Genomic DNA, 24,791 nt, shown 5'->3' on the forward strand with positions numbered 1-24,791 from the left:
TACTTGAAACGGGTCATAGGTGTTGGCTTCATACAGGAGAAATACCTGCCTCCAATACTAACCGATGGAAACCTCAGTAAAGAGAGTTGTAAAGGAGAGACCACTCCTTCTCAGGAAAACACCACCACCACCTTGAGGAGAACACCTAGACTCAAGTGAGAATGGAAGCCTGTAGCTTTAAAAACTGAATCATTAAAGAATGAATGGTTGTTAACTTCTCCTGTAGAAGCCAGCCTGGGGACTGAGTTGAGATGCATGTGTCTAATAAGAATAATAAATGCCCATCCTGGCCTGAAATCAAATTAATGGATGTTAACTATACTTCCTTGATCAAATTATGAGTTTTCCAGAGAGTAAAAACTATCCCCCAAATACGACTTAATTTCATGTTTGCTGCCATAAGTTGGGGAAATAGGAGAGAAGACAGAATGTATTTCAGTGTCATTACCAGTTTCCTAATGTTACTAGGACATTAAGTTGTCTTCTAAGAAGTAGTTGACATGCAAAGAAGAAAAATACATTTGAACACCTTTTGGGGCGAGGATAGTGTTTCCTCATTGCTCATCACCAAGGCCTTCAGATTTGGGCTTTCATTTGATTTCAATATGGACCACTGTTTTAATCTTTCCTGTAACTCTACAAATAAGCTGCCATTTGCTTCAATGAGCAAAGAAAACTTTCTAGTGTTGTTTTGTCATCCTTCAGGTCATAAGTCAAAGGGAGGATAACCCTCAATTATAGTTATTTTGAAATGAAAAGATTAAGAATAAAGTCTTTTATCTCTTCAGAGTCACCCAAACATGTGGCCCCATGTTTTCCTAATAAAATAGGAATATCCCCTCAACTCTCATCCTCAAGGGGACAGATAGGAACCCAGTTACATCCTGCCCGAAAGTCAAGACACTTTCAGGTGTCAAGCATCAGAGATTGCTTAGTTTTATTGAACTATTAATTCAAATAGTATTAGACCCATTTTTCTCAAAAGGTAAATTAGTATTAAAACGAGGAAGAAACACAACAGGAGACAATAGAGTTGAAGAAAAGGTAAAAATGAAAATAAAAACATTTCCCTCAGCATGTTCCTTAATTCTTCTATCTTCTTCCTCTCCTACCATTTAGGTAAGACTGATATTCATGGTGACATATGCTCCTTCAGGGATAAAGAAACCAAGGCATTATCAGAGTAACAGTCATTGTGCTAGTCACAAATACGCCCCCTTAACATTTGGCACACAATTTTGCTTTCTTTTGGTTAGCGAACGCTGCTCAACTTCATCGCCAGTCTGGAACACAGTTTCTCTTCTCCTCCAACCAAATTCACTACAGTTGGATGCCTCGCTGGATAAAAAGGTTACGGATGTCCTGAAGGAGATGGAATGTATATGTATATATTTAAATCACATGAAAACAGGATTGAAGAAAAGAGACCAAATGCCTGATTAAAAGATGGTGACAAATCTCTAGCTCTGTAATATTTTCCTATATTGTGTTAACTCCTTCAAGTTTATTGTTGTAATCATGATTTTCAATCCTAAAAGTAAATGCTGGGAATCCATGATTTATTTTTCTCTGTAGATTTTCAACAGTATCTACCTGCAAGCATGTATATCTCGGTGTGATTTTTTTGAACCATCTTTAAACAACGGTAAATGCCCAATGACTGGCATTTAGGCAGCAGAAACTATGCTGATAATAGAACGGCTTTCAGAAGTTACTCTAAATCAGTGATTTCATTTTGACATACATGACAATGAAAGAAAAAAATGAACAAAAACTAAAGCTATGAAGATTATACTTTCTCTTGCTAAAGGCTCCTGGAAGAGTAAGAAAAAGATTTTGGTAATGATTTCCACTCTCCATGCAGCTTTCTTCTAACAAAGAGCGTTGCTGGTCCTGGGCCAAATTAGACTCTCAGATATTTGTATGTGCTTCTTCAGCCAAATTCCAGTACTCACATAAGATTACATCATAAGTGGTTTTTATGGAAATAATCACATCACTGAAAATCACAAGTATTTGGAACAGATTAAAGAACTTATTTTGGAATTGGCTACTCGGAAATAGAAACTTGTTTTTGGCAAAGTGTAATTTGGGATTAGTATATCCTGGAAAGCCAGTGAGATAGTTCAATCCTTCTATGTTTTATTTTACATGGATTATGAGGGCCCTAGATACGATACAAAAATGTCTTTAAAAAGATAGATGCCTGTGAACAATTGTAAATAAGTTATGTGTAGCAAATCTCAGGTGGTCATGAACTATGGAAATAATTTGGCCCATACCAAGACATCACCAATCAAAAGAAACACTAAGACTTTGCTGATAATAATACAAAAATAGTTGGTCGATTTTATCAATTCAGTAAAGAATAAAACAATTGCAGCTGTATCATAATACACATAAAGCTCCTTGACCTAACTTAATCATTTCTAAAATTTATCCAATTCAAACTTTTATTTTCCTCCAAAATTTAAATGAATTTTTCACTTGAAGATTGTATAAACACATCAGAAGAGGTCATACTGGTGTACCGGCATTGCACAGATCAAGCAATAAATGGCTTAACCACCCTGTCCATTGCCTTCACCTGCAGTGGAACTGGTGGGCATTCACAGCCAAGGTCAATTAAGGGCTCATGCTTTGGCACAGAAGCATGAGAACTCTCTTCCAAATGTTGTCTAGAACTAAGATTCTATCCATTTGGAAGAAAGAGGTCTTTTATTTCTACTAGTTATAATAAAATGTTACAGCAACTGTAAGAGAGAACTGAAGACTGTACCTTATAGTATTTAAAAATCAGTCTTGCAAAAATCTTCCAGGTTGCCAGAATGACCACTGAAACCTTCCAAACCCACAGTTACTTCACCTCCTGGAAATGACGAGCTTCGGTATCTTACATGAAGTAAGCATGTTAATTTCTTGGCATTGTTTATTTATCCACGGTCGCTTCCACAGCATGTTTCCTTTCACCCCCATCTAAGGTCTTCTGGATCCTGTCAATTCGTGCAAAGATCAAGTGTTTTCATTTCAAGGTCCGGATTCACCATTACATTGTGGGACCTTGTTTGAAGGGGGTACAGTAAAATTGTAAATAGTATTAAAATATCATCCCAGAAAACCTCTAATGAAACTAATACTATTTACAAATAACCCATAGGAATAAGGAGGGAAATATTAGCTTCACTATTCCAAAGGACCTGGCAGAAGAGCAAGACTAAGAGAAATCTTCAATCTGAAAGAAGATAAGGCCCATGTCAAAGTATACGAGTGAAAAGATGACAGCCACATTAAGCAAGATGGCAGCCACTTAACGTGTAGATGAAATGACAGATTAAAAACTATCCAAACCTTGCATAAGAGAGTTTAACTGCTATCCATTCTCTAAAGAATTCTTAATATCTGAAAACATTCATAACAGTATTCACAATACACTCCAGATGATATTTTGAAAATTAACACTTCCTGTCAAAATTATACATAGTAAGAAAAGAGACGGGATCTTAAATTTACTTATTCAACTGGTTTTTTAAATCTGAGTATTGCTAAAGCAACTTGAAGTGAGTAGAAACCAACTGCTTGACTGAATTTAACTAGCTGCTTCTTACATGGCTTATTTTTCTTACCCAAATCAAATTCTGTTTTTCAGACTGATGTGCAAGTAGAAAAACAGTATAGTATCTATAATACATATATATCTAATTATGCTATATATATTTAATATATATAATTATACAATAAACAGTATATATCTATAATACACATACTGTTTTTGTAGTTGCAAATATATATATACACACAGACACACATAATTTCAGAGAAAAGAAAGCAGAAAATATTGGAATGCATTACATATAGTAAAATAATTGTCACTGGTTGAAATTTTTTGTTTCATTGAAACATAAACTCAAGTTAGTATCTTCTCTACGAAAAGATTTATTTTACTCACTGTAAAGGATCACCATTTACATTTCCAGATGAATGAGTGTTGACATCAAAACTCATACCCAAAGTGAATAGCTTGGATAACAAAGTATGGGTAGAAAACAAATGCAAGTGCTCTATTCCACTGCTGAAATAGAATTAAACATAGAAGAATGCACACTTCTCATTTTCTGCCAATGAACATTTAAAACTCGATTTGGAAGTAAGGAGAAGAAGAGACTAAGATGTAAAAATTTGCTTCCAAAACTATGGACTAGAGTCAATTTGGGGTGATTTTCTTACACACCAAACTTTAAACAGAACCACATGGCAGTCTTTGCTAGGTCAGAAAGACAGTTGTAATGAAGATACCCATAATGTTGCAATAGGGCAACCTGAAATGAGAACAAGGTTGCTTTTAGAAATTGTACCAGAAACATTTATGCAAACTGTACACCAACTGCCAAAGCAGAGGTGAATTTTGCCACTTCCAATCTTATTCATTGGTAAACTGCATTGATACCATTTGATATGGGGGGAACACGGGCAGTTTTACACTAAGTATTTAATTAGCATACACAGTACACTTCTCAAATGTCATTTTAGAAGTTGAGATGCACACATGGCAAAAAGTTTACCACATTTTGCGATGTGAAAAACGTCCCTGTTGATACATGCAAAAATGTTGGAAAAAATGAACCAATATTCTTTCTGGATAGAGAAGGTACTTTAGAGAGAGATTTGCAGCATGGATTGCGATGAACACCTTATCAACCTCGGTTTAAGTAACAGCAAGTGGTTTTCCAATCCTGTACTTGAGCTGAAAAGAAAAATAAACTACTCATCGTTTCCTTGAGGCATGCATTTCACTATGGCAAAGTGCAACTGGGCGTGCATTACATACGAAGTCTGGGCCTGCTTCAGCGAACTAGGTAGATCATGAGCATTCTTCGAGCGCAATGCAGAAGCTTTATGGAGTGGAGGAGAGTTGGAAAATTTGGAACAATCTTCTCATTATTTCATTTTTGAAGTGCCATTCCTCAGCCGACCGCTGCTTCAGGAATGCAAGGTGATGGGAACAGACTTGGCCAGATGTTGGCTACAAGAGCAAGCAACTTTAGCAGCCAAAATGGGGCAATGTAATGACACCAGCTGAAAATGTTTCAGCTACGAGAAGCAGGAGATGCTGTGTGCTGTGCCGGAAATGACTGTATTATGCAGTGTCCCATCTGAGACTGCATAACACATTCACCAGGGAGCCAAGGGGTCTCCGAACTATGGTAGGCACCGAACAGCACACAGCACACCAGAAGGCAACGCACAGTCAAAAAGAAAGAGAAAGAAAGAAGAAGAAGAGAAAACAAGCAAAACACGCGTCCGTCGTGCACAAACCTTCGGGCTCTGTGTTTTCTTTGTGGTGTACTTGCTTCAGCGGGCAGCAGAAGATTTCGTGACACTTAGCACGAAAGGGGGACTCTTTTTTCTTTAATTCCGCAGATTGGATGGAATCTTGCCGTAACATAATGTATTCCTGTGTGCCAGGGGGGGCGTCATCCAGAACTGTGGTCACCACATAACAAAATGAACTCAAGTTAGAGCTTCATGAAGGCAGCGAACGTCTTATATCCCATCTACTCCCAGGGAAGACTAAAGAAAAAACATTCCCCAGAAAAGTTTCAAAGAAAAGCATTTAATAGCTGGGTGATTTTATTTTTAGGGGCTTAGTTGAAAATCCTATAGCCCTGGCAATAGCTGACTCAACTATATACACCTCTATTGCTACCACAAGGAAAATTTAAGCGTTACACTGTGCCAGAAGTGTGATAAAATATTTTCACACCAATAACCATACTGCATCTAAATAAACACCATATAGACTTTACATGTTTCAATCGGAGACATAATATGAATATTTACAGGTGAAACTGGCTACTGTCCACCAATTATCAATGTATTCATTTACGTTTCTTTCTTTGGTCTCCTCCTGGCCAGGGCCTGACTTCCATGCGGTATATCCTGAATCTAACAGAAGAATGAAGCGTGCTGCTCTTTATTCTTTGATTTCCAAAGAGAACTGGGGCTGTTGCAAATATTTTTTAGATATTCAAAACTCCTTAATGAAGATAAGAAATTCCAGTCGAGAGCCTAATAATCAACATTGGATCAGAGACCCATCTGGTTGAATTCTGGAAGAGCAGGGCCCAGCTCACTAATTTTGGCCTTAGATATACACCAAGCCACTATCAGCTCACATTTTCTTTCTAGGCCCTTTGTACATTTCCTAAGCAAGATTGTGAATTTCTAGCATTTCCTCTCTGCAAAAACAAGGTGTCTGCTTTTACAGGGTCCACTGCAACAGTTTTTAGCCTGATAACCACCCACCAAAGTGGGTGCAAATTTGATCTGCATTTGCAGAAACGGGGAACTGACCTTAGAATGGATTTTTTTCTCTTTCACACCCTTCCCAATGAGGCCATTCCATTTTGCCAGCCGTGAGTCAGTGCCTCTAAAGCTGTGATTAATGACTTGCTGACTCATTATACTCCCCCAAATGCATACACTTAACATGCATTTAGGATGACTGATACCACCAGCAAACTTCTTATGGGTAGAATAATGCTGTGGTGCTTGCAAAATATAAACAGCTGATGGCTGAAATTAGATGGGATCTGAAGCTTCTGCGTTTGGCCAAACATTCCCGGCTCATTGGCTGGGATCTTAATGGGCTTTAAAAACTTTCTTTCATGTTGGGGTAAAAATGGTATAAAAACCAACCTAACTTTTAAATTAGTATTGCGAGTTTAGAACAAGTTCTTGATAGATTGCCTGTGTGTGGAATTGTTGTCTTCCTTTATAAGTCATTAAATTATGCAAGAAGGTGATGAATATTTTAGTCAGTTCTCTTTCTATTTTTCTCTAGCGTTCAGCATCAGTAATCAAAAATATTATATAGACATACTACCACAGCTTTTCCTGGCAGAGAGTTCCCTTCATCTACTACGAATGTGACTATAACTTCTTAGAATCTTGTTGTTGAATGCACATCTTTGCTAGCAACAGCTGCTGTTCAAAACATTTGCAACCATTTCCTGCCATGAGCAGATAGTTATGATAATATAGACACTTATCAAATTCCACCATCACAGCTGGAGACAAATTCTGGCTTTACCATCCAAAATATTTAAAGAAAACCTCCCAAACTTGGAACTCTTAAAAAAAAAAAAAAGAAAGAACACCCATGATTATATAGAAGCTGAGAAATTCCATTTTCATACACTGTACATAAGAAATATTTTAAGATTAAAGGACAACTGGAGGATAAAAAAGAAATGAACGACTTTTTGATAACATCGGCAAATTCTTATTCAGAAGTACATGATAAACATCAGTAAATTGTCTTCCATTTTCATTTTTCAATACCAACAATGACGTCACAAATTGGCATTTCTGGAGATTAATGGCAGACTGAAGCTAATAGCCTTTGGCTGACTCTCCAGTCATCAGCTTTTCCCAGCTGGTCATTAATTCCCAGAAAATGCCCTGCACTGCCATCATTATTGTTTAATTAGCTACAACTGGTTATCTGTAACATACAACAAAATTCTAGTGAAAGCGATATGCTGACTGATACAAGAACCAGCCCAAAAATTCATCATAATGGGGAAAGGATGAAGGTCACAAAAGTGTAGGATAATTGCTTTCCACAAAATTCTCTCTCTCTCCTGTTCATTCTCCAAATTGAATTTAGCAAATGCAAAAGGTGCCAAGATGAGAGCATTTAAGGAGCCATCAGAATAATAACCACAGGCACAGAACATTTCCTTGGAAATAGTGAACATCTGGGAGTTAATGGCTCAGATTTGGGTCTCAGGCTGTCTCTACTCAATGCCCCAAACATCAGTCAATTCAGGCAAAACAGAAAAAATAATAGTCAATCCATCAATAGCTTGGTGTCATGCTGACACAAGAGCTAGAAACATTTTGGACTTTTAAACCATAAGTGGCATTGCATTGTATAGGGAACACTTCGCTTGGGTCTACAAGATCTCTGAACTTGAGCCTATTTTGGAGGAAAATTAAAACTATTATGTCAAATCCATTTATTCCCAGGGCTCCCTCAAGTAGGACAGTGGCTGCATGTGCAATTGACAGCAGCAGGACTAACAGGGAACTTCACACAGGACCCCAGCACTAAGGCAGGTGGGTACCTGAATTCTACTTCCCTAAAAAATTGATGAGGATGCAATGCTTCCAAAGGGCAGTAGCTCTAGAAAAGGGAGAGTAGGCTTGCAAAGAAGTCATCTCATCAAAACAGGAAAAAAGAATGAGATTCTTCTCTCCCTGAGTTAGTCCAATGTTTTTTGCCTTTTCCCCCCTCCTAGCGCATTCTCTTCTTGCACACAGCCCTGTCATCAGAAAACCACTCCTCCTGTTCATTTGAACCATTTGTCCATTCAATGACTCCTACTGCCCTTCCCAAAAACAGATTCATCCAATCTTGGAGGTGGACCAAAGACTCCAGTGATTACGTACACAGTGGGTTACACAAAGCTTTCTCTAGTTTCAGAGGTTCAACTTGATTCTTCAAGACAAATAAGATGGTAAGAGTGGCTCATGGTTGATTTCCAGACCACGGGGTCCCATGCTTTGATAAAGGCTGCTGAGCCCCATGACAACAGCTGCCAAGGAGCAGGCCTTTGCCCAGAAATTGTGCCCACATAGCCAGCGCCCTCGGCCTTGATCATACAGCCCCCCGACTCAGGATTCCAAAGTCCCACAAGAGTAGTAAAGAGTTGGAGGAGACAAGTGCACACATGCAAATCCACACATCCACAGACACGCAGACACTGACAGGTGGCATACTCAGACAAAGCAGTGACAAGAATTAAGTGACTTTCGTGGCGGGATGAGAGCTATGAGCACAATTTATGGAAGAGCTAGTTCCTGCTATAAAAGGTGTACTATTGACTAACCATTAGGTGGGCAAGCCTGCATCTAGAATTGGTTTCCTAGTAGCAGTGCTAGACTGGCACTAAATCATCCCCATTCTCCTCGAGGCTTCTTAGCATTCACCAAGATCAAGGACAGGGTGGGAGGGCAGTCATGGCAAGGGAAGAGTTTAAGTCTAAGCCTGATGACGTGGCCTGAGCTACTCATGTCCACAGAAATACAATATTCCCATTTCAAACTAGACATAACAAAAGCACTAATCTACATCAAAACTTAATCATTGATGAAATAAAAAATGCCAATGCAATGTACCTTTTAAATGCGTTTTTAATTAAAGAAGTTAATCATTTATCCCTCCTATGTTTGGAAAATGCAGTTCTTGTTTTACTCTATAACTTATCAATAAATATAACATTGGCTACATAAAACCGCTACCCAAGTATTTAGTTGTATCACAAACACTACAACGTAATTCTTGATGCCATTCCAAAAAGAAGTTTCTTTACAGATAATTTAATACAACCCCTTTGTCTTAAAACATAAGGAAAATAGAGCTCAGGAAGGGCAAGTGGCTTGACAAGTCACACAGATATTGGAAAAGCCCAGCCTAGAAGTTGGGATTCCAGTGTGTTTACCAGCAAGTCTAAAGCATAACTGCTTTGTACAAACATTGACATATTGAACAGGGGTCAGGTTCTTCAGTATTTCTTAGCTTCAAAGATTAGCCCTATCTCCAAAAATTTTTTCTTTCTTTATTCAAAGACAGAAAGGCAACCAGAGACAGCCTAGGGAACTATTTAGACAATGCTACAAAGGCACCTGCCCCCTCCCCAGGCCACTGTGATTTGCAAGGTTTCATGGCTTCAAGCTGGAAGCAGTAAACAAGCCCTCAATTATTTGATGATGCTGTTTTTTGCTTTTAAATGAACTCTTAACAAAGATGATTCAACATACTTAATTAATGATACATGATTTTAAATCAAAGCAAATCTGAGATCAGCAGGGCAACAGAAACAAATACAGCCACAGGACTGCCAATCAAAGTTACCAGAAGTGTATTAGTAACTCCAACAACTAAATAGTTAAAAAAATCTATGAAACAGAAAATATGGCAAAATATACAGATTATCAGATGTCCTTACATAATAAGAAAGAAAGCGAGAAGGAAAAGGAGCAGTTAGTGCGATTCCTCTTCCACGTCATTCAGCAACTGTCATGCTCAACAGTACATTCAACCGCAGGATGAGTTAGCTCAATATCTCCGTTTTGCCTCCCAGCTAACTATTACTTATTTGTATATGCTATTTAAGCTTTTCTGCCACAGTGGATACAATCCAGATGGCAAGTTTAAACATAAATGAGTAACTTAAGTAAATAATTCCCTGAACAGAACTGATCAATACTAATGATCCACTGAACGGAACTGATCATTTGATTTGGCCAAGATCAAAACAAGTTTAAAATATTTCTAGAAATTTCAGTTACCTTCTCCTTTGCAATCTCCTCCATCTCCATTCCCCTCCCCCCCCAAAGCACTGTTAGGTCTTCCTCCTAATTTTCTGTTTGTTCAGGCTGTTTTGCTCTTTTCATAGGAGAATGAAATGTGATCTCCCTACCATGGCGACCCCCCATCTCCTCAATTCCACCACATGCCTCTCTTCTTGCTCACACAAGCTGTCCATTATTCTCTAGAATATGCCAGGATTTTTCCTGCCTCAAGGCCTTGTGCTTACTGCTCACTACAGCTCCTCCTTCATGTCCCTCAGGGCTCTACTTATTTGCCACCTTCTCAGAGGTGTCTTTTCAGCCACTTTAGGTAGGTTTGCATGATCTGTAATTATTTTATTTATGTATGTATGTGTCTCTTCTCTGACACTACCCACAAGAACACAAGCTCTCTGAAGCAGGAACACTATTTCTCTCATTTGCCATTCTACATGTGGGGTTCAGCACAGTGCTTCACTCATAATATATACTCAAAGAATTCTCACTAACCAAATGAAGGACGCCCTCTGCTTCATGCAGCCTTCCCACAAAGCTCAAGGAAACAGTCACCTCACTCTAACTCTTAATTTCCACATAACTTTTTAGGAAATTTATCTTGTCACGTCTTGGGACAGCTTTTTGGTTATCATAGGCTTTCACTGAAAAGTTAGATTGATAATTATTTTCATATATATGTCTTTCCTCCACAACTTGAATGCAAGTTCCCAGAGGGCAAGATGTCTCCATCTCTTTTGGTATTACCTTAGCTTCCCTAAAGGCCTACAACGCTTTGCACATGGTAGCTTTGCATGCGTAGATGAATCACTTCTGGGGAGAGTCACGTCTACCTTGAAGGCATGTGCTAAGAAGAAGTGGTAATAAATGGAAAGAGTTCAGCACATTGCCCGGCATCTGGCAGACACAGAGTAGTAGCTGCCATGGAGGAAATACTGTCTGTGACAGAGATGGGACTGTTGAGCACTGCACTCTGATGGTTAGGAAACCAGGATCCCCACCCGCACTCACCATCAACATTTAGGGTGCCCTTTGGAATGCCACTTCACCTCTCTGAGCCTCAGTTTTCTCATTTCAAAAATAAGTGATTTATGGGGCTGGCCCGGTGTCATAGCGGTTAAATTCACGTGCTCTGCTTCGGTGGCCCAGGGTTCGAAAGTTCAGATCCTGGGTATGGACCTATACACTGCTCATCAAGCCACACTGTGGCAGCATCCCACATACAAAATAGAGGAAGATTGGCACAGATGTTAGCTCAGGAGCAATATTCCTCAAGGAAAAAGAGAAATATTGGCAATGGATGTTAGCTCAGGGCCAATCTTCCTCAGTAAAAAAAATAAGAAGAAGAAGTGATTTAGACTAGGCCAGAGTTTCTCAACATTGGCAGTTTTGACATTTGGGACTGGATAATTCCTTGTTTTGAGAGGCTGTTCTGTGCACTGTAGGATGTTTAATAACATCCCTGGCCTCTATCCACTAGATGCCAATAGCATCCCTCCCCAGCTTGTGACAACCAATATGTCTCCAGATACAGCCAAATATCCCTCCCAGCTGGATGAGGGCAAAATCGCCTTAGCTGAGAATCACTGGATGTGAGGACGGGTAAAGCCCCTCTGGTCTACAAACCTCTTTGGAAAGAAGTAGTACCAATCCTGGAAGTCCCTGTGTGACCCTTGAGATGCTCAGCATCCTGCAAGGACTCAGCTATTCCATTCAGGGGAGTTTGGCCCACACAGTCCACACCAAAAAGAGAGGGAAACACACTACTAAACATGACAATCATCCCGGTAACAGAAAGCCCCTGGCTGGCAAAATGTACAGCACAAGTGATACACTTCAGTGGGGCCCTTACTCAGCCTAGGGCAAAGGCTTTCTCTGGTGAGTGATGACATTGAGTAGCACTGATGGCGTTGCTTGACACTAGGTGAGTATCCTTGGGCACCTGCAGGTGGGGTCCGGCCAACCAAAGACCTGGCTCAAGTGGGGATAAGAAATAAGAAGAGGGGCTGGGAAACCCTCTCTGGCTTTATCTAAGGAGCTTTCTTGAAGGCCAGCCTTCCCACCGTCTAAAGACCCATGTCACCAGCGAGCCTGCATCCCCCTATTGAAGACAGAAATGAGTCCATTAAGGAGAAAAGTGGTAGCTTCTTCCTGCAGAGCAGAGTGCACTTTTAGAGGTCCTCTGCCCCAGCACGAATGACACATATTTTATCCCTTTTGCAATTCAAGCACAAAAGAAAGAAATGGCAAGACCAGAGAGAATTACATTCCACCCTAGAACACTGGGTACTGCTGTACATCTCAATGGCACAGTCAGGAGAGTTGACAGCAGCCTGTTACTTTCAGGTTTCCAGCCTTATGTCATTGCATTCCCCATTGTGCACCCTGTTCAAGTACAAGCCAAAATTAAGCATCCATCATACTCACATGGAAGGTTTGTTAAGACACAGACTGCTGGGCCCCCTCCCCGGAAGTTTCTGATTGAGGTGGTCTGTGGTGGGTGGGGAGTATTGGCATTTCTACAAGTTCCCAAGTGCGGCTGCTGCTGCTGGCCGGCCAGGGATCACACTTGGAGAATGACTGCCCCAGCTGCTCGTTTTCCCTCTTCCAGCTATCTCTGCCTGTCTGCATTCTCCTCCACACAGTACAAACACAATCTAAGCCAGTGGTTCTCAGTTGTGGTTGAGCATTAGAATCACCTGGAGATCTTTTAAAAACTAAAATACCCATGATGCCACACTAGACCAATTAAACCACAATCTCCAGGCTGAGGCCAGAGCACTGGTAAGTTTCCAAGGTCCTTTGGTGATTTCACTGCACAGCTAGAGTTAAGAATGACTGTTGTAGGGCCAGCCTGGTGGCGGAGCAGTTAAGTTCGTGTGCTCCACTTCTGTGGCCTGGGGTTTATGGTCCAGATCCTGGGCACAGACCTACACACCACTCATCAAGCCACGCTGTGGTGGCATCCCACAGACAAAATAGAGGAAGATTAGTACAGATGCTAGCTCAGCAACAATCTTCCTCAAGCAAAAAGAGGAGGATTGGCAATGGATATTAGCTCAGGGCCAATCTTCCTCGCCAAAAAAAAAAAAAGTGACTGTTTTAAGCCTTTCCTCACTTTCCCCAGTGAACAATCCCTCTCTCCCTGTTGGAGGGTGGGCTCTGGCACCTGATTATCTTACTATTTTCATTTCTTTCCACACTTCAGCTCAGGGTTGCCACACACCCTTGTGCAGTGGTGCTATTCACTGTGTAAAATTGTATAGCAGCACACATCTCTACACAGCAGCCCCATTCCAGCCTGAGCAACCACAGTGATTTGTCCATCGCTCTACCATAGCATGAATCCACCCCCACCCCGCTCTCATTGGTTTTGAATATGACTATCTCCTCACTAGCCAATTTTGCTGAACTGAGTCAAACCAAGCTCTATTCTTATTAACACCTCTTAAGATCAATGTCTTGGGCTGATGAGAACTCGTGTCTTTATCCCGAAGCCAGTCTATGATGTTGCATCTCTCCATCCTGGTCCCTCCTCATCAGCTCCCCACATAGGCTCCTCACCCTCGGAGTCCACACGGAGCCATTTCAAACTATATATATGCTGCAACCTCAACCACAGCGCAGTCCAAGCTCACAGTCACAAAACAAAATGGTACCAAGAATTCATTAGGACCATTCTTGGTGACTGGCCAGTCAAATATGCTGGCCTTTTATGACATCACAAAAGAGGAGTTTGGGCTACATTTTCCGGAAACTGCTTCCTTGAACCCTGCAATTCAGGGGTTCTCCACGCTAGCTGCAGAATCAGAATCACCTGGGCAGCATTCATAAAATGCCCATGCCTGGGCCCCACTCCAGGGATTCTGCTGTAACCGGTCTGAGTGGAGTATGGGCCTTGGTAGTAAAAAGCTTCTCAAGTGGTTCTAAGGTACAGCTAGGGTGGCAAACCAATGTGTCTAATTGAAGGAGCAAGAGAAAAATTAGAGTTACAAGCGTGAGCACAATTAGTTGCAGAGATGTTTTCCTGAGAAAAGAAGGAAGTGCTCTAGAAGAAACTAAGACTTTTAAGTCCTAGGCCCCTTAATTAAGCATGGAATACAAGTAGATCTCTCAAGGAGATAGTTTCAAAAGGCTTAGGGAATGCAGTAGGGTGTAGTGGTAAAGGCCTTATAATCAACCTGTCCTGGTTTCAAATCCCAACTCCAAGACCATAAGTGGTCTCAACAGTGTGACCTTGGGCAAGTCATGTATCCTCTTTGAGGCTTAGTTTCCTCACCCATCAAATGGGATGATAGCTATTTTTAAGTGAGGACCCTGAACCAGCAGCATAGGTATCCCCTGGGAGCTTGTTAGAAATGCAGGCTCTCAGCCCTGCCAAGTTCAGACCAACAGAATCAGAATCTGTATCTTCACAAGATTCTGAGGTGATTGCTATGCACATGAAAGTCTGAGATGCGCCTAGAACAGTGCCTGGCACAGAGTCACATAGTCAGTACTCAGTATGGGTTCATTCCCTTCTCCCCTGAGGCCAAGAACTATCTGGGTAGCAGTTAAATGTATATTCATGGCAACCCAGCCATGGGGAAGAGGAAAGAGCACTGGACTTAGAAGACGTCTGCCACCAACTGCATGACCTTGGGTATGTCAACTTCCTACCTTTTACAGATGACCAAACTGAATCACAGTGTTTAACTCCTAACAGGATTGTTTTAAGAATTAAAAGAGATGATGTGGGTGGAGGCGTCCAGCACAATGCCTAGCCCTTGTTAGGTACTCCATATGTATTAAGTACTCCCTATGTATTAACTGAGGTGGAATCCAAGTCAATGTGAAAGCGTCTTTACCAAGATAAAAATGTCAGTGACCTACACTCTTGCTAGTCCAGACAAGGCTTCACATGGCCTTCATTTTAGTTTTCTAACCAAAGCAGGGGGAATGACCCACGGGAGAAAAAAGATGCCTATACTGCTCACAGAATAATAAATTGACTGACAATGGTATTTCGTCCAGAATGCCATTTGGAATTTCTTGGAAATGTTTAATTGTGACTGGCTTCATTGAAAAATTTTATTTGGTCTCACTCATTTTGTTTTTAATGCAGAGTGCTTCTTGCCAGAGTCCTAGGGACTGAAACATCTAGGCAGCCTTTAAAGATTACTTTCAGGTTGATTCCAGGCATTGATTTGGACCAAATTTTGCCTCTTCCTCCATGCATAATCATGGGGGTCAGGAAGTGGTCTTTCTCTTTAGACACAGTAAGCTAAGCGGAGGGTTCCCAGATAACTCACTGCCCCATGCATATCGTTCCAGCCAGCTCTGCCTTCTACGTGTGTGTGTGTGTGTGTGTGTGTGAGGCTAGAGACGTGCCTTTGCTTTTAATAACTGTTAGTACAGGAGCTCCAGTTAGGCTCACAAAATGATGTCATAACTACTCACAGATACTTTCTTGCCTGACATCTTCTCAGCCTTTGATCTTAAGACCTTTCTTGGGCAACATCGCAGGCTAAATTGCTACAGAAAGCCTATTTTCTCCTATCAGTCTTTTCCATTTTAAGAGCATTAAATCTCAGAGGACTGAGGTTTCCTGGCCAATAGACAATAGAGTGCACTCTCAAGCATTACACCCATGTCTCCCTAGCAAATGTGCTCATCGACACCAAACTTCTCCACGTGGCATGCTAGAAGAGTCCTGCTCTACTCCTTAGCACTATGTCCTACATATTTTTTTTTTAAAGATTGGCACCTGAGCTAACAACTGTTGCCAATCTTCTTTTTCTGCTTTATCTCCCCAAATCCCCTCTATACATAGTTGTATATCTTAGCTGTGGGTCCTTCTAGTTGTGGCCCTTCATATTTTTATTTCATGTTTTGAAAGCTAATCCCTTATTCAAATCTCATGGTTGCTCCAAGTCTCCTGGGACATCTTGAGAGCTCAGGATACCTCACCTCATGGGCTCTGCTGACAGCCAGGGATTCCTTGGTCCTAGTGATAAGTGACTGGAAAATTATATTGTAATGTTGCTTAAAAATTATATGACTTGGGGCTGGCCCGGTGGTGCAGCAGTTAAGTTCGCACGTTCTGCTTCAGCGGCCCGGGCTTCACGGTTCGGATCTCAGGTGCGGATATGGCACCGTTTGGCAAGCCATGCTGTGGTAGGCGTCCCACATACAAAGTAGAGGAAGATGGGCACAGATGTTAGCTCAGGGCCAGTCTTCCTCAGCAAAAAGAGGAGGAATGGCAGCAGATGTTAGCTCAGGGCTAATCTTCCTCAAAAAAAAATTATATGACTGGCAGAGTGGTCAGTGCCATCAAACTCACCTCTATGTCTCTATACTCCCCCCGCCCACGAAAAGGTGTCTAAGTAGCAAACTCATTTTACTTTATTAGTCAGGAAACGCTACCCTTATTTTCAAGCAAGCAGAGTTCTCATATTTCCCCTTCCTGCCAGTGTTCTGTGATCATATGTGCTTCTGTCACTTACTGGTGCCTCCTTCCCCACACAGCGACATGGATGAAAGTCCACTCAAGTACATTAGCAGCCCATCTTGACCGACCCTTTGGCAGGAACCACAAAGCAAATTCCAATATATGGGCTGATCTATAAAAACCATTTCTCCAAAACTATAAAGTATGTGTGTGTCCTTGTGGCTTTATGCACCTGGCATTCCATGTAATGTGGCTGTGCCAGTGATTCCAAAAGTAGTAAAAGAAGAAAGAAGGCAGAGGAAAAGAAGTGGGAGAAGGCTTTCCCAACCGATCAAGACATCAAGACATAAGTCCTGGAATGTCCTGTTTCATTGAAAATATGCATTGGTTAAATCCTCCTCTCCCTAGTTAGTCACGAGCTGCACCAAGCTCCTCAAAAGGCAGTTACTTCAATTAGGCCACAGCAGCATATTCATCAACTTTCAAGCTCCAATTGTCCTCAAAACCTCCAGGAAATGCACTTCTCACCTACATGCCCTGGAAGAATTCTTCCCCCTTAGACAGTTAAAAGAGGCTTATTTTTAGCTAATGGAAAGCATTAAACAAAATTTCCCAATTAAAATAGCTGAAACACAGACAATAATTCTAAAAAAGAAACATTCCAATTAAATGAGTGCTTTCCTTTGCACTCACGCCCGCCGCAGTCTCCAACTCCCCATTCAGTAAATAGACCTGGTGTTTCTTCTCAGGAGGGCTGTCCCCGCCGGGATTTACTGATGGAAGAATATATTGGGCCAGGTTAGAACCCACTCCAAATTTGTTTGGGAAGAATCTCAAAGCAAATGGTATTTGAGTTTGTTTACGCTGGGCAGCATTTCTGTTTAAGAAAAAGGCATTACGATTATTTTAAAAGCCTCGAGCCATCAAACGTCCTTAAAACGGCATTTAATCATTTAGGTGTAAAGGAATCATAAACACTGAGATTAAACTTCCCCCTCATTCCCTACAAATCCAGCTGGTTAACTGAGGCTTCAGCAAAGGAGCACTTGGCCTCCTCTATCCTACTAAAGGCAAGGTCTTCTGAGGTGGGCTCTCAGCTGGGTTTGGTGCTCACATTTAGAACACTAGGAAGGCTCACGTTATATCTGAAAAAGGAGTAAATCTGAGTGCCTAGTGTGAACTATGCACTTTCACATATTATTTCCAGTATTCACAGTAACACGAGGAGGCAGGTATCATTATCGTCCTCATTCGACACACGGGAAACAATGTCAAAGAGGTTACGGAACATGTCCAGAGTAACCCAGCTACCAAGGAGCAGAACTGGGATTCAGACCCAGGTCTTCAGGCCTCCTGAGCCTAGACTCTTACTCACTACACCTTGTGTCATGTTAGTTTGTGTATCTGTGGTGGGCAGAATAACGGCCCCTCAAAAGATGCCCATGTGCTAATCCCTGGAACCTGTGACTATGTTACCCAAGGTGGCAGATGTAATTAAAGTTGCTAATCAGTTGACCTTTAAACGTAGGCGATTGGCCTGTATTATGCAGGTTGCTCCAAGGTAATCATATGAGCTCTTAAAACCAACAGGGGAAGGTAAAAGAGTAGGTCAGAGAGACGAAAAGGAAGAGGCAGGCCAATTAAAAGTGTGAGAGGACTCAACCTGCTACTGCTGGCTTTGAAGAAGGAGGAAGGCGGCCATGAGCCAAAGAATACACAGCCTTTGGAAGCTAGGAATAGCCTTCAGCTGACAGCTAGCAAGGAAATAGGGCTCTCCAACCTATCGAGAACTGAATTCTGCTAAATACCAAAATGAGCAAGGGAACAGATCCTTCTCTAGAGCTTCCAGAAAGGAATGCAGCCACGTCAAGACCTCAGTTAGGACAGGGAGATGCGTGTCTGACTTCTGACCTACAGAACTGTAAGAGAAGAATTTCGGTTGCTTAAGCCACTAAGTTTGTGGCAATTTGTTATGGCAGCAACACAAAGCTACTACAACATCCAAACCTTAATGCTGAAAACCTAAATAGGTTCTAAAGCTATGAGGCTTCTACAGATATTTTAATAACAATAATCAAACACTGTATGTGGAATTGACATATCTTCACCATCTTCAATCTGAGAAGAAAATATACACAAAGATGTTTCCTCTGGCATTTTTACTTTCCATTCCCTCTCATAATACTAACTTTCAATATTCATTCAACAAATACTCATTATTCTCTCAACAAATATAACCTACTACCAGGCACTATTCAATCTACACAGTGTACAGAAGATGGAAAAAAATGTAGACAAAAACACCTGTCCTCATGAAGTTTACACATTTGGGGCAGGGGAGGGTGGTAAACATAGTAAATCGGTCAGATGAGACTCCAAGGGGCTCTGAGTCACTGATGGGAAGGGAGCTGCTCTGAATTGCTGCTACACTCATATACAGAAGAAGTAAACTTGTACAAGTTAAGCTTCTGACATGTCAGTTAGCTTTCTGTTACTGCAGTATAAACTAGTCTCATCCAAATAATTCAGAAAGCCTCCCTGAGAAGGTGGCATTAGAGCAGAGGCCTGAAGGAAGCGCAGAAGAGAGTGAGCCATGGAGACATCAGGAGAAGAGTGCTCCCAGCAGAAGGAACAAAATGCAAAGATACCGAGGTAGGAGCATTTTTAGCAAACGAAGGAGGTCAATGTGGCTGGAACTGAGAGACTGAAGAGGTGAAGTCAGAATAGTGACAGGAAGCCTGCTCATGGAGGCCACTGTAATAACTCTGGTTTTAATTCTGACTGGTGGGGGGCCACTGGATGGTTTCAGGCAGAAGAGCGCTTTGATCTGGCTTATGGGTTCTAAAGCTCACTCTTGCTGCTATGTAGAGAACAGACTTCAGGGAGGAAGGATAGAAGTGTAGAGACTGGTTAGAGACAATATAATCCAGGCAAGAGATGATAGTAGTTGGTACTTAGTGGTACAGGTGCGAAGAAGTGGTTGGACTCTGGATACACACTCTAAGAATTTAGACTCTTACGAACAGAAGTTATGACTAACAGTATGCAGCATCTAACAACACTATTTAATATAGATACCTCTTGATAATGGTAATTCCATGGAATATACACTGCCCAGAGGGACAATATTTACTATAGATTAGCGAATTCTACTCTTTAGGCATAGGAGAAGAGACCTCTCCTCACACTTAGCTCTCCTCTGCAGTTTCTTACTGGATGAAATATGTCTACATAGAACACGATCATGTAGGTACCCAGCAAACATTAATGCTGCAGGAGAGTATTAGCAGCAGTGATGGAGATGATGATGGGCAGTTTGCATAACAACATTCTTGAGAAATTGATTCTCTTGAGCCTTTATGCCATTCTTGTTTCTCTTCTATAAATCTATTTTCCTTCTGTCATTATGTCAAAGATTCCAGCAAACAAACTTAACACTTCAGGTGCTAGTGGGGGAAAGGAATGGTGGGAAAACCTTAGAACCGAGGCGCCTAGACTCCTAGCCCAGCTTAGGAGCTCACCCCTCACTATCCAAGTCACATCCTCTGTGAGCTCGGATTTCCTCAAATGGAGTTGACCAGATGATCTCTCAAGTCTTTTCCATTACTTCAATTTGCGGGGAGGTTCTTCCCTCTCCTTGATATTTTCTTCAATATGAAGCTCACTAGAATAACACTGCAGGCATCTCTCTGCCCATCATTCACTCTTTTCTGGATGGGGTACTGGTGAGCTTTTAAAAGGAAAATTAGCATCCCTAGCCTAGCCCCTTCCTTTTTTCTGTTCTCCTTGGGAGCCAGCTCACAACAGAAAGCATAAATTCTGCTCTGCGCCTCTATGCATTAAGTTTTGCAGGTGGAGGTCCCGTGCCAGGTGAGGGATAGGAGACTAAGACAGGAGTCTGCTATGGCCCAGAGCTGCCTATGACTGAGTTGATATATGTGTCTAATTATGGGGTTGATCGTTAAAATGTCCACTTCTTCACAGATAAAAGCCTCGTCTCCTAGTATTAGCTTTATTAAAATAAAGGTGATATTTGGTTGTTCATACATCTTTCTCTTATGACTTGTTTCTTAATTGGTTCACAATTTGAACAGAGGAAGAAAAGTGTTGTTTCTCCCCCAAAAACCTCCCATCAATATTTGTGAATGCTCAGAATAATGGCTTCTAGAGTACCGGAGAAGTCCTAAATCCTCTACAGAATGTGAATCTCTTCTGGCCAATTTGGCTCATGGCGGTTACCATTGTTTTTCACGGCTAAGGTCAGTACCAGGAGGCCTGCACTCATAGGCCAAGAGAAATGGAAAGGAGAAATGAGGACAGGAAGACGTAGAAGGGAGAGGAGACATGAGTGTGTGCCAGCTTGCTCCTTCACAGATGGAAGGAGCAGGCAGCCGCATTAATTTAAAAACCTGGGGCTGGCTCCGTGGCTGAGTGGTTAAGTTTGTGTGCTCTGCTTTGGCGGCCAGGGGTTTGTCCGTTCAGATCCTGGGCGTCTGGGCGTGGACCTACACACAGCTCATCCAGCCATGCTGTGGGGGCATCCCACATAGAAGAACTAGAATGATCTAGGATATACAACTATGTGCTGGGACTTCGGGGATAAAAGAAAAAAAACCCTTCTGCTAGGGCCAGCCTGGTGGCATAGTGGTTAAGTTCACAGTCTCCACTTCGGCAGCCCAGGGTTCATGGGTTTGGATCTGGGGCTGGACCTACATACCGCTCCCCAAGCCATGTTGTGGTGGTGTCCCACACACAAAAAATAGAGGAAGATTGGCACAGATGTTAGCTCAGGGACAGTCTTCCTCACCAAAAACAACAATAATAAAAACAATAAAAATAAAAATAAAAATAAATAGGGGCCGGCCCCACGGCAAAGTGGTTAAATTCACATACTCCACTTCAGCAGCCCAGGGTTTTGCTGGTTCAGATCCTGGGCGCGGACATGGCACTGCTCATCAAGCCATGCTGAGGCAGCGTCCCACATGCCACAACTAGAAGGACCCATAACTAAAAATATGTAACTATGTATCAGGGGGCTTTGGTGAGAAACAGGAAAAATAAAATCTTTAAATAAATAAATAAATACCTTCTGCTGCCATGGAAATCACTAGCTATTGATGATTTTCTTATATCTCACAAGAACCCCAGTCAATAGTCCTATTTCAAAGCAGCAAGAAGGGAATGGAGAGGGATAATATAGGTCATACACGGGGATAGGGACATTAATGCAGATGAGAATTCATTCCTCTTAGATTGCACTGGAGCAAAGTGTCCATACTGGGAGGCAGCACAAGATTCCCAAATCTGACCTCCCTGTCTTTTCTGAGGGTCCCTGCCAGTTAGTCCCTTCTGACAAGCCTCTAATGTTTACATTAATTAGACTCATACCGAGAAACCTAGTCATTTGAGGAGTGCCTGTTGGCACCACCAGGAAATTGAGAGGCTGGCCCGGTGGCGCAGCAGTTAAGTGAACACATTCTGCTTCGGTGGCCCAGGGTTCATCATTTTGGATCCCGGATGCGGACATGGCACCGCTTGGCATGCCATGCTGTGGGAGGCGTCCCACATGTAAAGTAGAGGAAGATGAGCATGGATGTTAGCTCAGGGCCAGTGTTCCTCAGCAAAAAGAGTAGGTTTGGCAGCAGTTAGCTCAGGGCTAATCTTCCTCAAAAAAAAAAAAAAAAAAAGAAATTGAAACATACCACTCTTCACAAGCTTGAGGAGTGGGGGAGTGGAACTATGTCCCAGTTCTCATACTAAAGATGGCCCTCTGCTTTCTCCTTAATGGAGAATTCAGTGGAGTTCAAGATTGCATGCAAGAAAGCCAGGGCAGAATGTTCCACACAAATTCTCTCCCAGCCAATTAGGCATTTAGTTGCTGAGTGGTGGAGGAGGTACATTTAGAGTTCCTATGAAATGCAGAAGCATCACAATTGGTAATCTTTCAGAGTTGTCTAAAGAGCAGTTCTTTCCTCTTTCCCAATGTCTTTGCATAACACTTGTTTAACTGACAACTCCATAAAGACAAGCTTAATGCATGTGAGATATTCTCAGAGGCTTGAGATATCACCCTTGAGTCAGTCTCTAGGTGGCAAAGAGATCCTCAGGTCAAGCTATGGCAACCTTGACAAAATGTTTTGGGCTGACACCAGGGTGGCTCACCCTCAGATCCAGAAGTGGCAATAATCATAGACTGACCCACATGCTACTTTGGGTTGCCAACCTTTTTCTGCAAGCTATTTCTTTATACTTCCCTCTGTTCTGTAGGGAACTTCGGGACTCCCTTACCAGATTTCTGGTGAGCCAAAAAGGAACACAGTTTTCTTTTTGATATCCATATTTAGGGTGGTTGCAATGAACGGAGGAAGCGGCAAAGGCAAGCTGAAGAGGCAGTAGGCACGCCTAGCTGGGAACCTCCAGGAAGGGAAGGCCTCCTGCCTCTGCTCCCGGCTTCATCTTTGCCTCTTTGCCGGTGAGCAAGTGCAGCTTACTTCTCTTCTCGCAGAAGCTCCCTGGAGGCACACAGACTAAAACACGGTAACCCCATTGGTAATGCGCTCCAGCAATGGCTGTAGGAAACGGCCTGAGGAAAGCCCCTCAGCCCCAACTCAGGTTCATGGGAAAGGCAGGAACTAGATGAGTCCTGTTGCCATAATAATTGGATTAGCCCCACTTGTCAGGGAAAAGGGCATGGAATTATTGAAGAATACTATAATGGTTACTTTTATGTGTCAACCTGATTGGGTCACAGGGTGCCTAGATATTTAGTCAAACATTACTGTATTTCTCTGAGAGAGTTTTTAAATGAGATGAACATTTGAATCAGTAGACTGAGTAAAGCAGATTGTCCTCCCTAATGTGGGTGGGGTGGGCCTCATCCAATCAGATGAAGGCCTGAATAGAACAAAAAGGCTGATTTTCCCATAAGGGAACTCTTTCTGTCTGATGGCCTTTTAACCAGATCATCAGCTTTTTTCCTGCTTTCAAACTCAAACTGAAACATCAGCTCTTCCTGGGTCTCAAGCCTGCTGGCCTTTGGACTTGAGCTACACCACCAGTTCTCCTGGTTCTTGGGCCTTAGGACTCAGACTGGAACTAAACTATTAGCCTCCTGGGTGTTCAGCTTTCTGACACACTCTGTAGATCTTGGGACTTTCCAGCCTCCATAATCGTGTGAGCCAATTCCTTATAATTAATTAATAAAATAATAAATAAATATAATATATAATCCCCTCCCTTAAAATGTGAGCAGAACCTGTGATGTGCTTCTAGCCAATACAAGATGGCAAAGTTTAAAGAGATTTTTAAGATGTAATTCAGGTCCCAGATCAGTTGATTTTAAGTTAATCAAAAGGAAGATTGACCTGGGTGGGCCTGACTTAATCAGGTGGAAGTATTAAAAGAGAAATTTCCATGCTGACCTTGAAAAAATAAGCTGCCATGCGGGAAGGGCTGAGAGGGGGCCATGTGGCAAGGAACTCTGGGCAGTCTCTAGGAGCTGAGAATGGCCCCTAGCTGACAGTCAGCAAGAAAATGGGGAGGCTGGTCCTACAGGCACAAACAATTAAATTCTTCCAACAATCGCATGAGTTTAGAAGATCTTGACCTTCAGAAAGAAATACAGCCCAGCTAACAGCTTGATTATGGCCTTGTGAGATCCTGAATAGAGGAGCCAGCTATGCCACGCCCTCCAAACATTTATGGGATGTAGGGACTGTATCAGCCGTGCATGTGCTGTTGTTCTGAGGCTTTAATTGTTATGACCAAAGAAACAGGCGGTGGTGATGAACCAGAGTAATCAGGATGGATCTCTCTCCCTATGTGTTCTATAAAGATTATCATGATAAAGAAAAACAAGTATCTCAATATTTACCATTAGTCACCTCAGAAAGGTTACAACAAAAGAAAAAAAATTCTAAATAGAATTTCAGTAGACTAAAGTGCAAGTAATATTTCTTCCATTTGAAGTAAAGTCAGTCTAAATACGAAA

General features: G+C 41.9%; 1 protein-coding gene across 9 annotated transcripts in view; it reads right to left on the reverse strand.

Moving 5' to 3' along the window:
• The window catches only part of FGF13 (fibroblast growth factor 13), a 488,610-nt gene that overhangs the window by 179,766 nt on the left and 284,053 nt on the right, over positions 1-24,791 (reverse strand). For 6 of the 9 annotated variants that reach the window (XM_070606356.1, XM_070606354.1, XM_070606357.1 and 3 more), the window contains one exon: positions 5,314-5,481. The exons of the other annotated variants lie outside the window; for them this stretch is intronic. In XM_070606356.1, coding sequence (XP_070462457.1) covers positions 5,314-5,481 — 168 coding nt within the window. The remainder of the gene's footprint in view (positions 1-5,313; positions 5,482-24,791) is intronic. 9 annotated transcript variants of the gene reach the window in all.

The sequence above is a fragment of the Equus przewalskii genome, chromosome X, assembly GCF_037783145.1.
Source record: "Equus przewalskii isolate Varuska chromosome X, EquPr2, whole genome shotgun sequence".
Classification (NCBI taxonomy): Eukaryota; Metazoa; Chordata; class Mammalia; order Perissodactyla; family Equidae; genus Equus; species Equus przewalskii.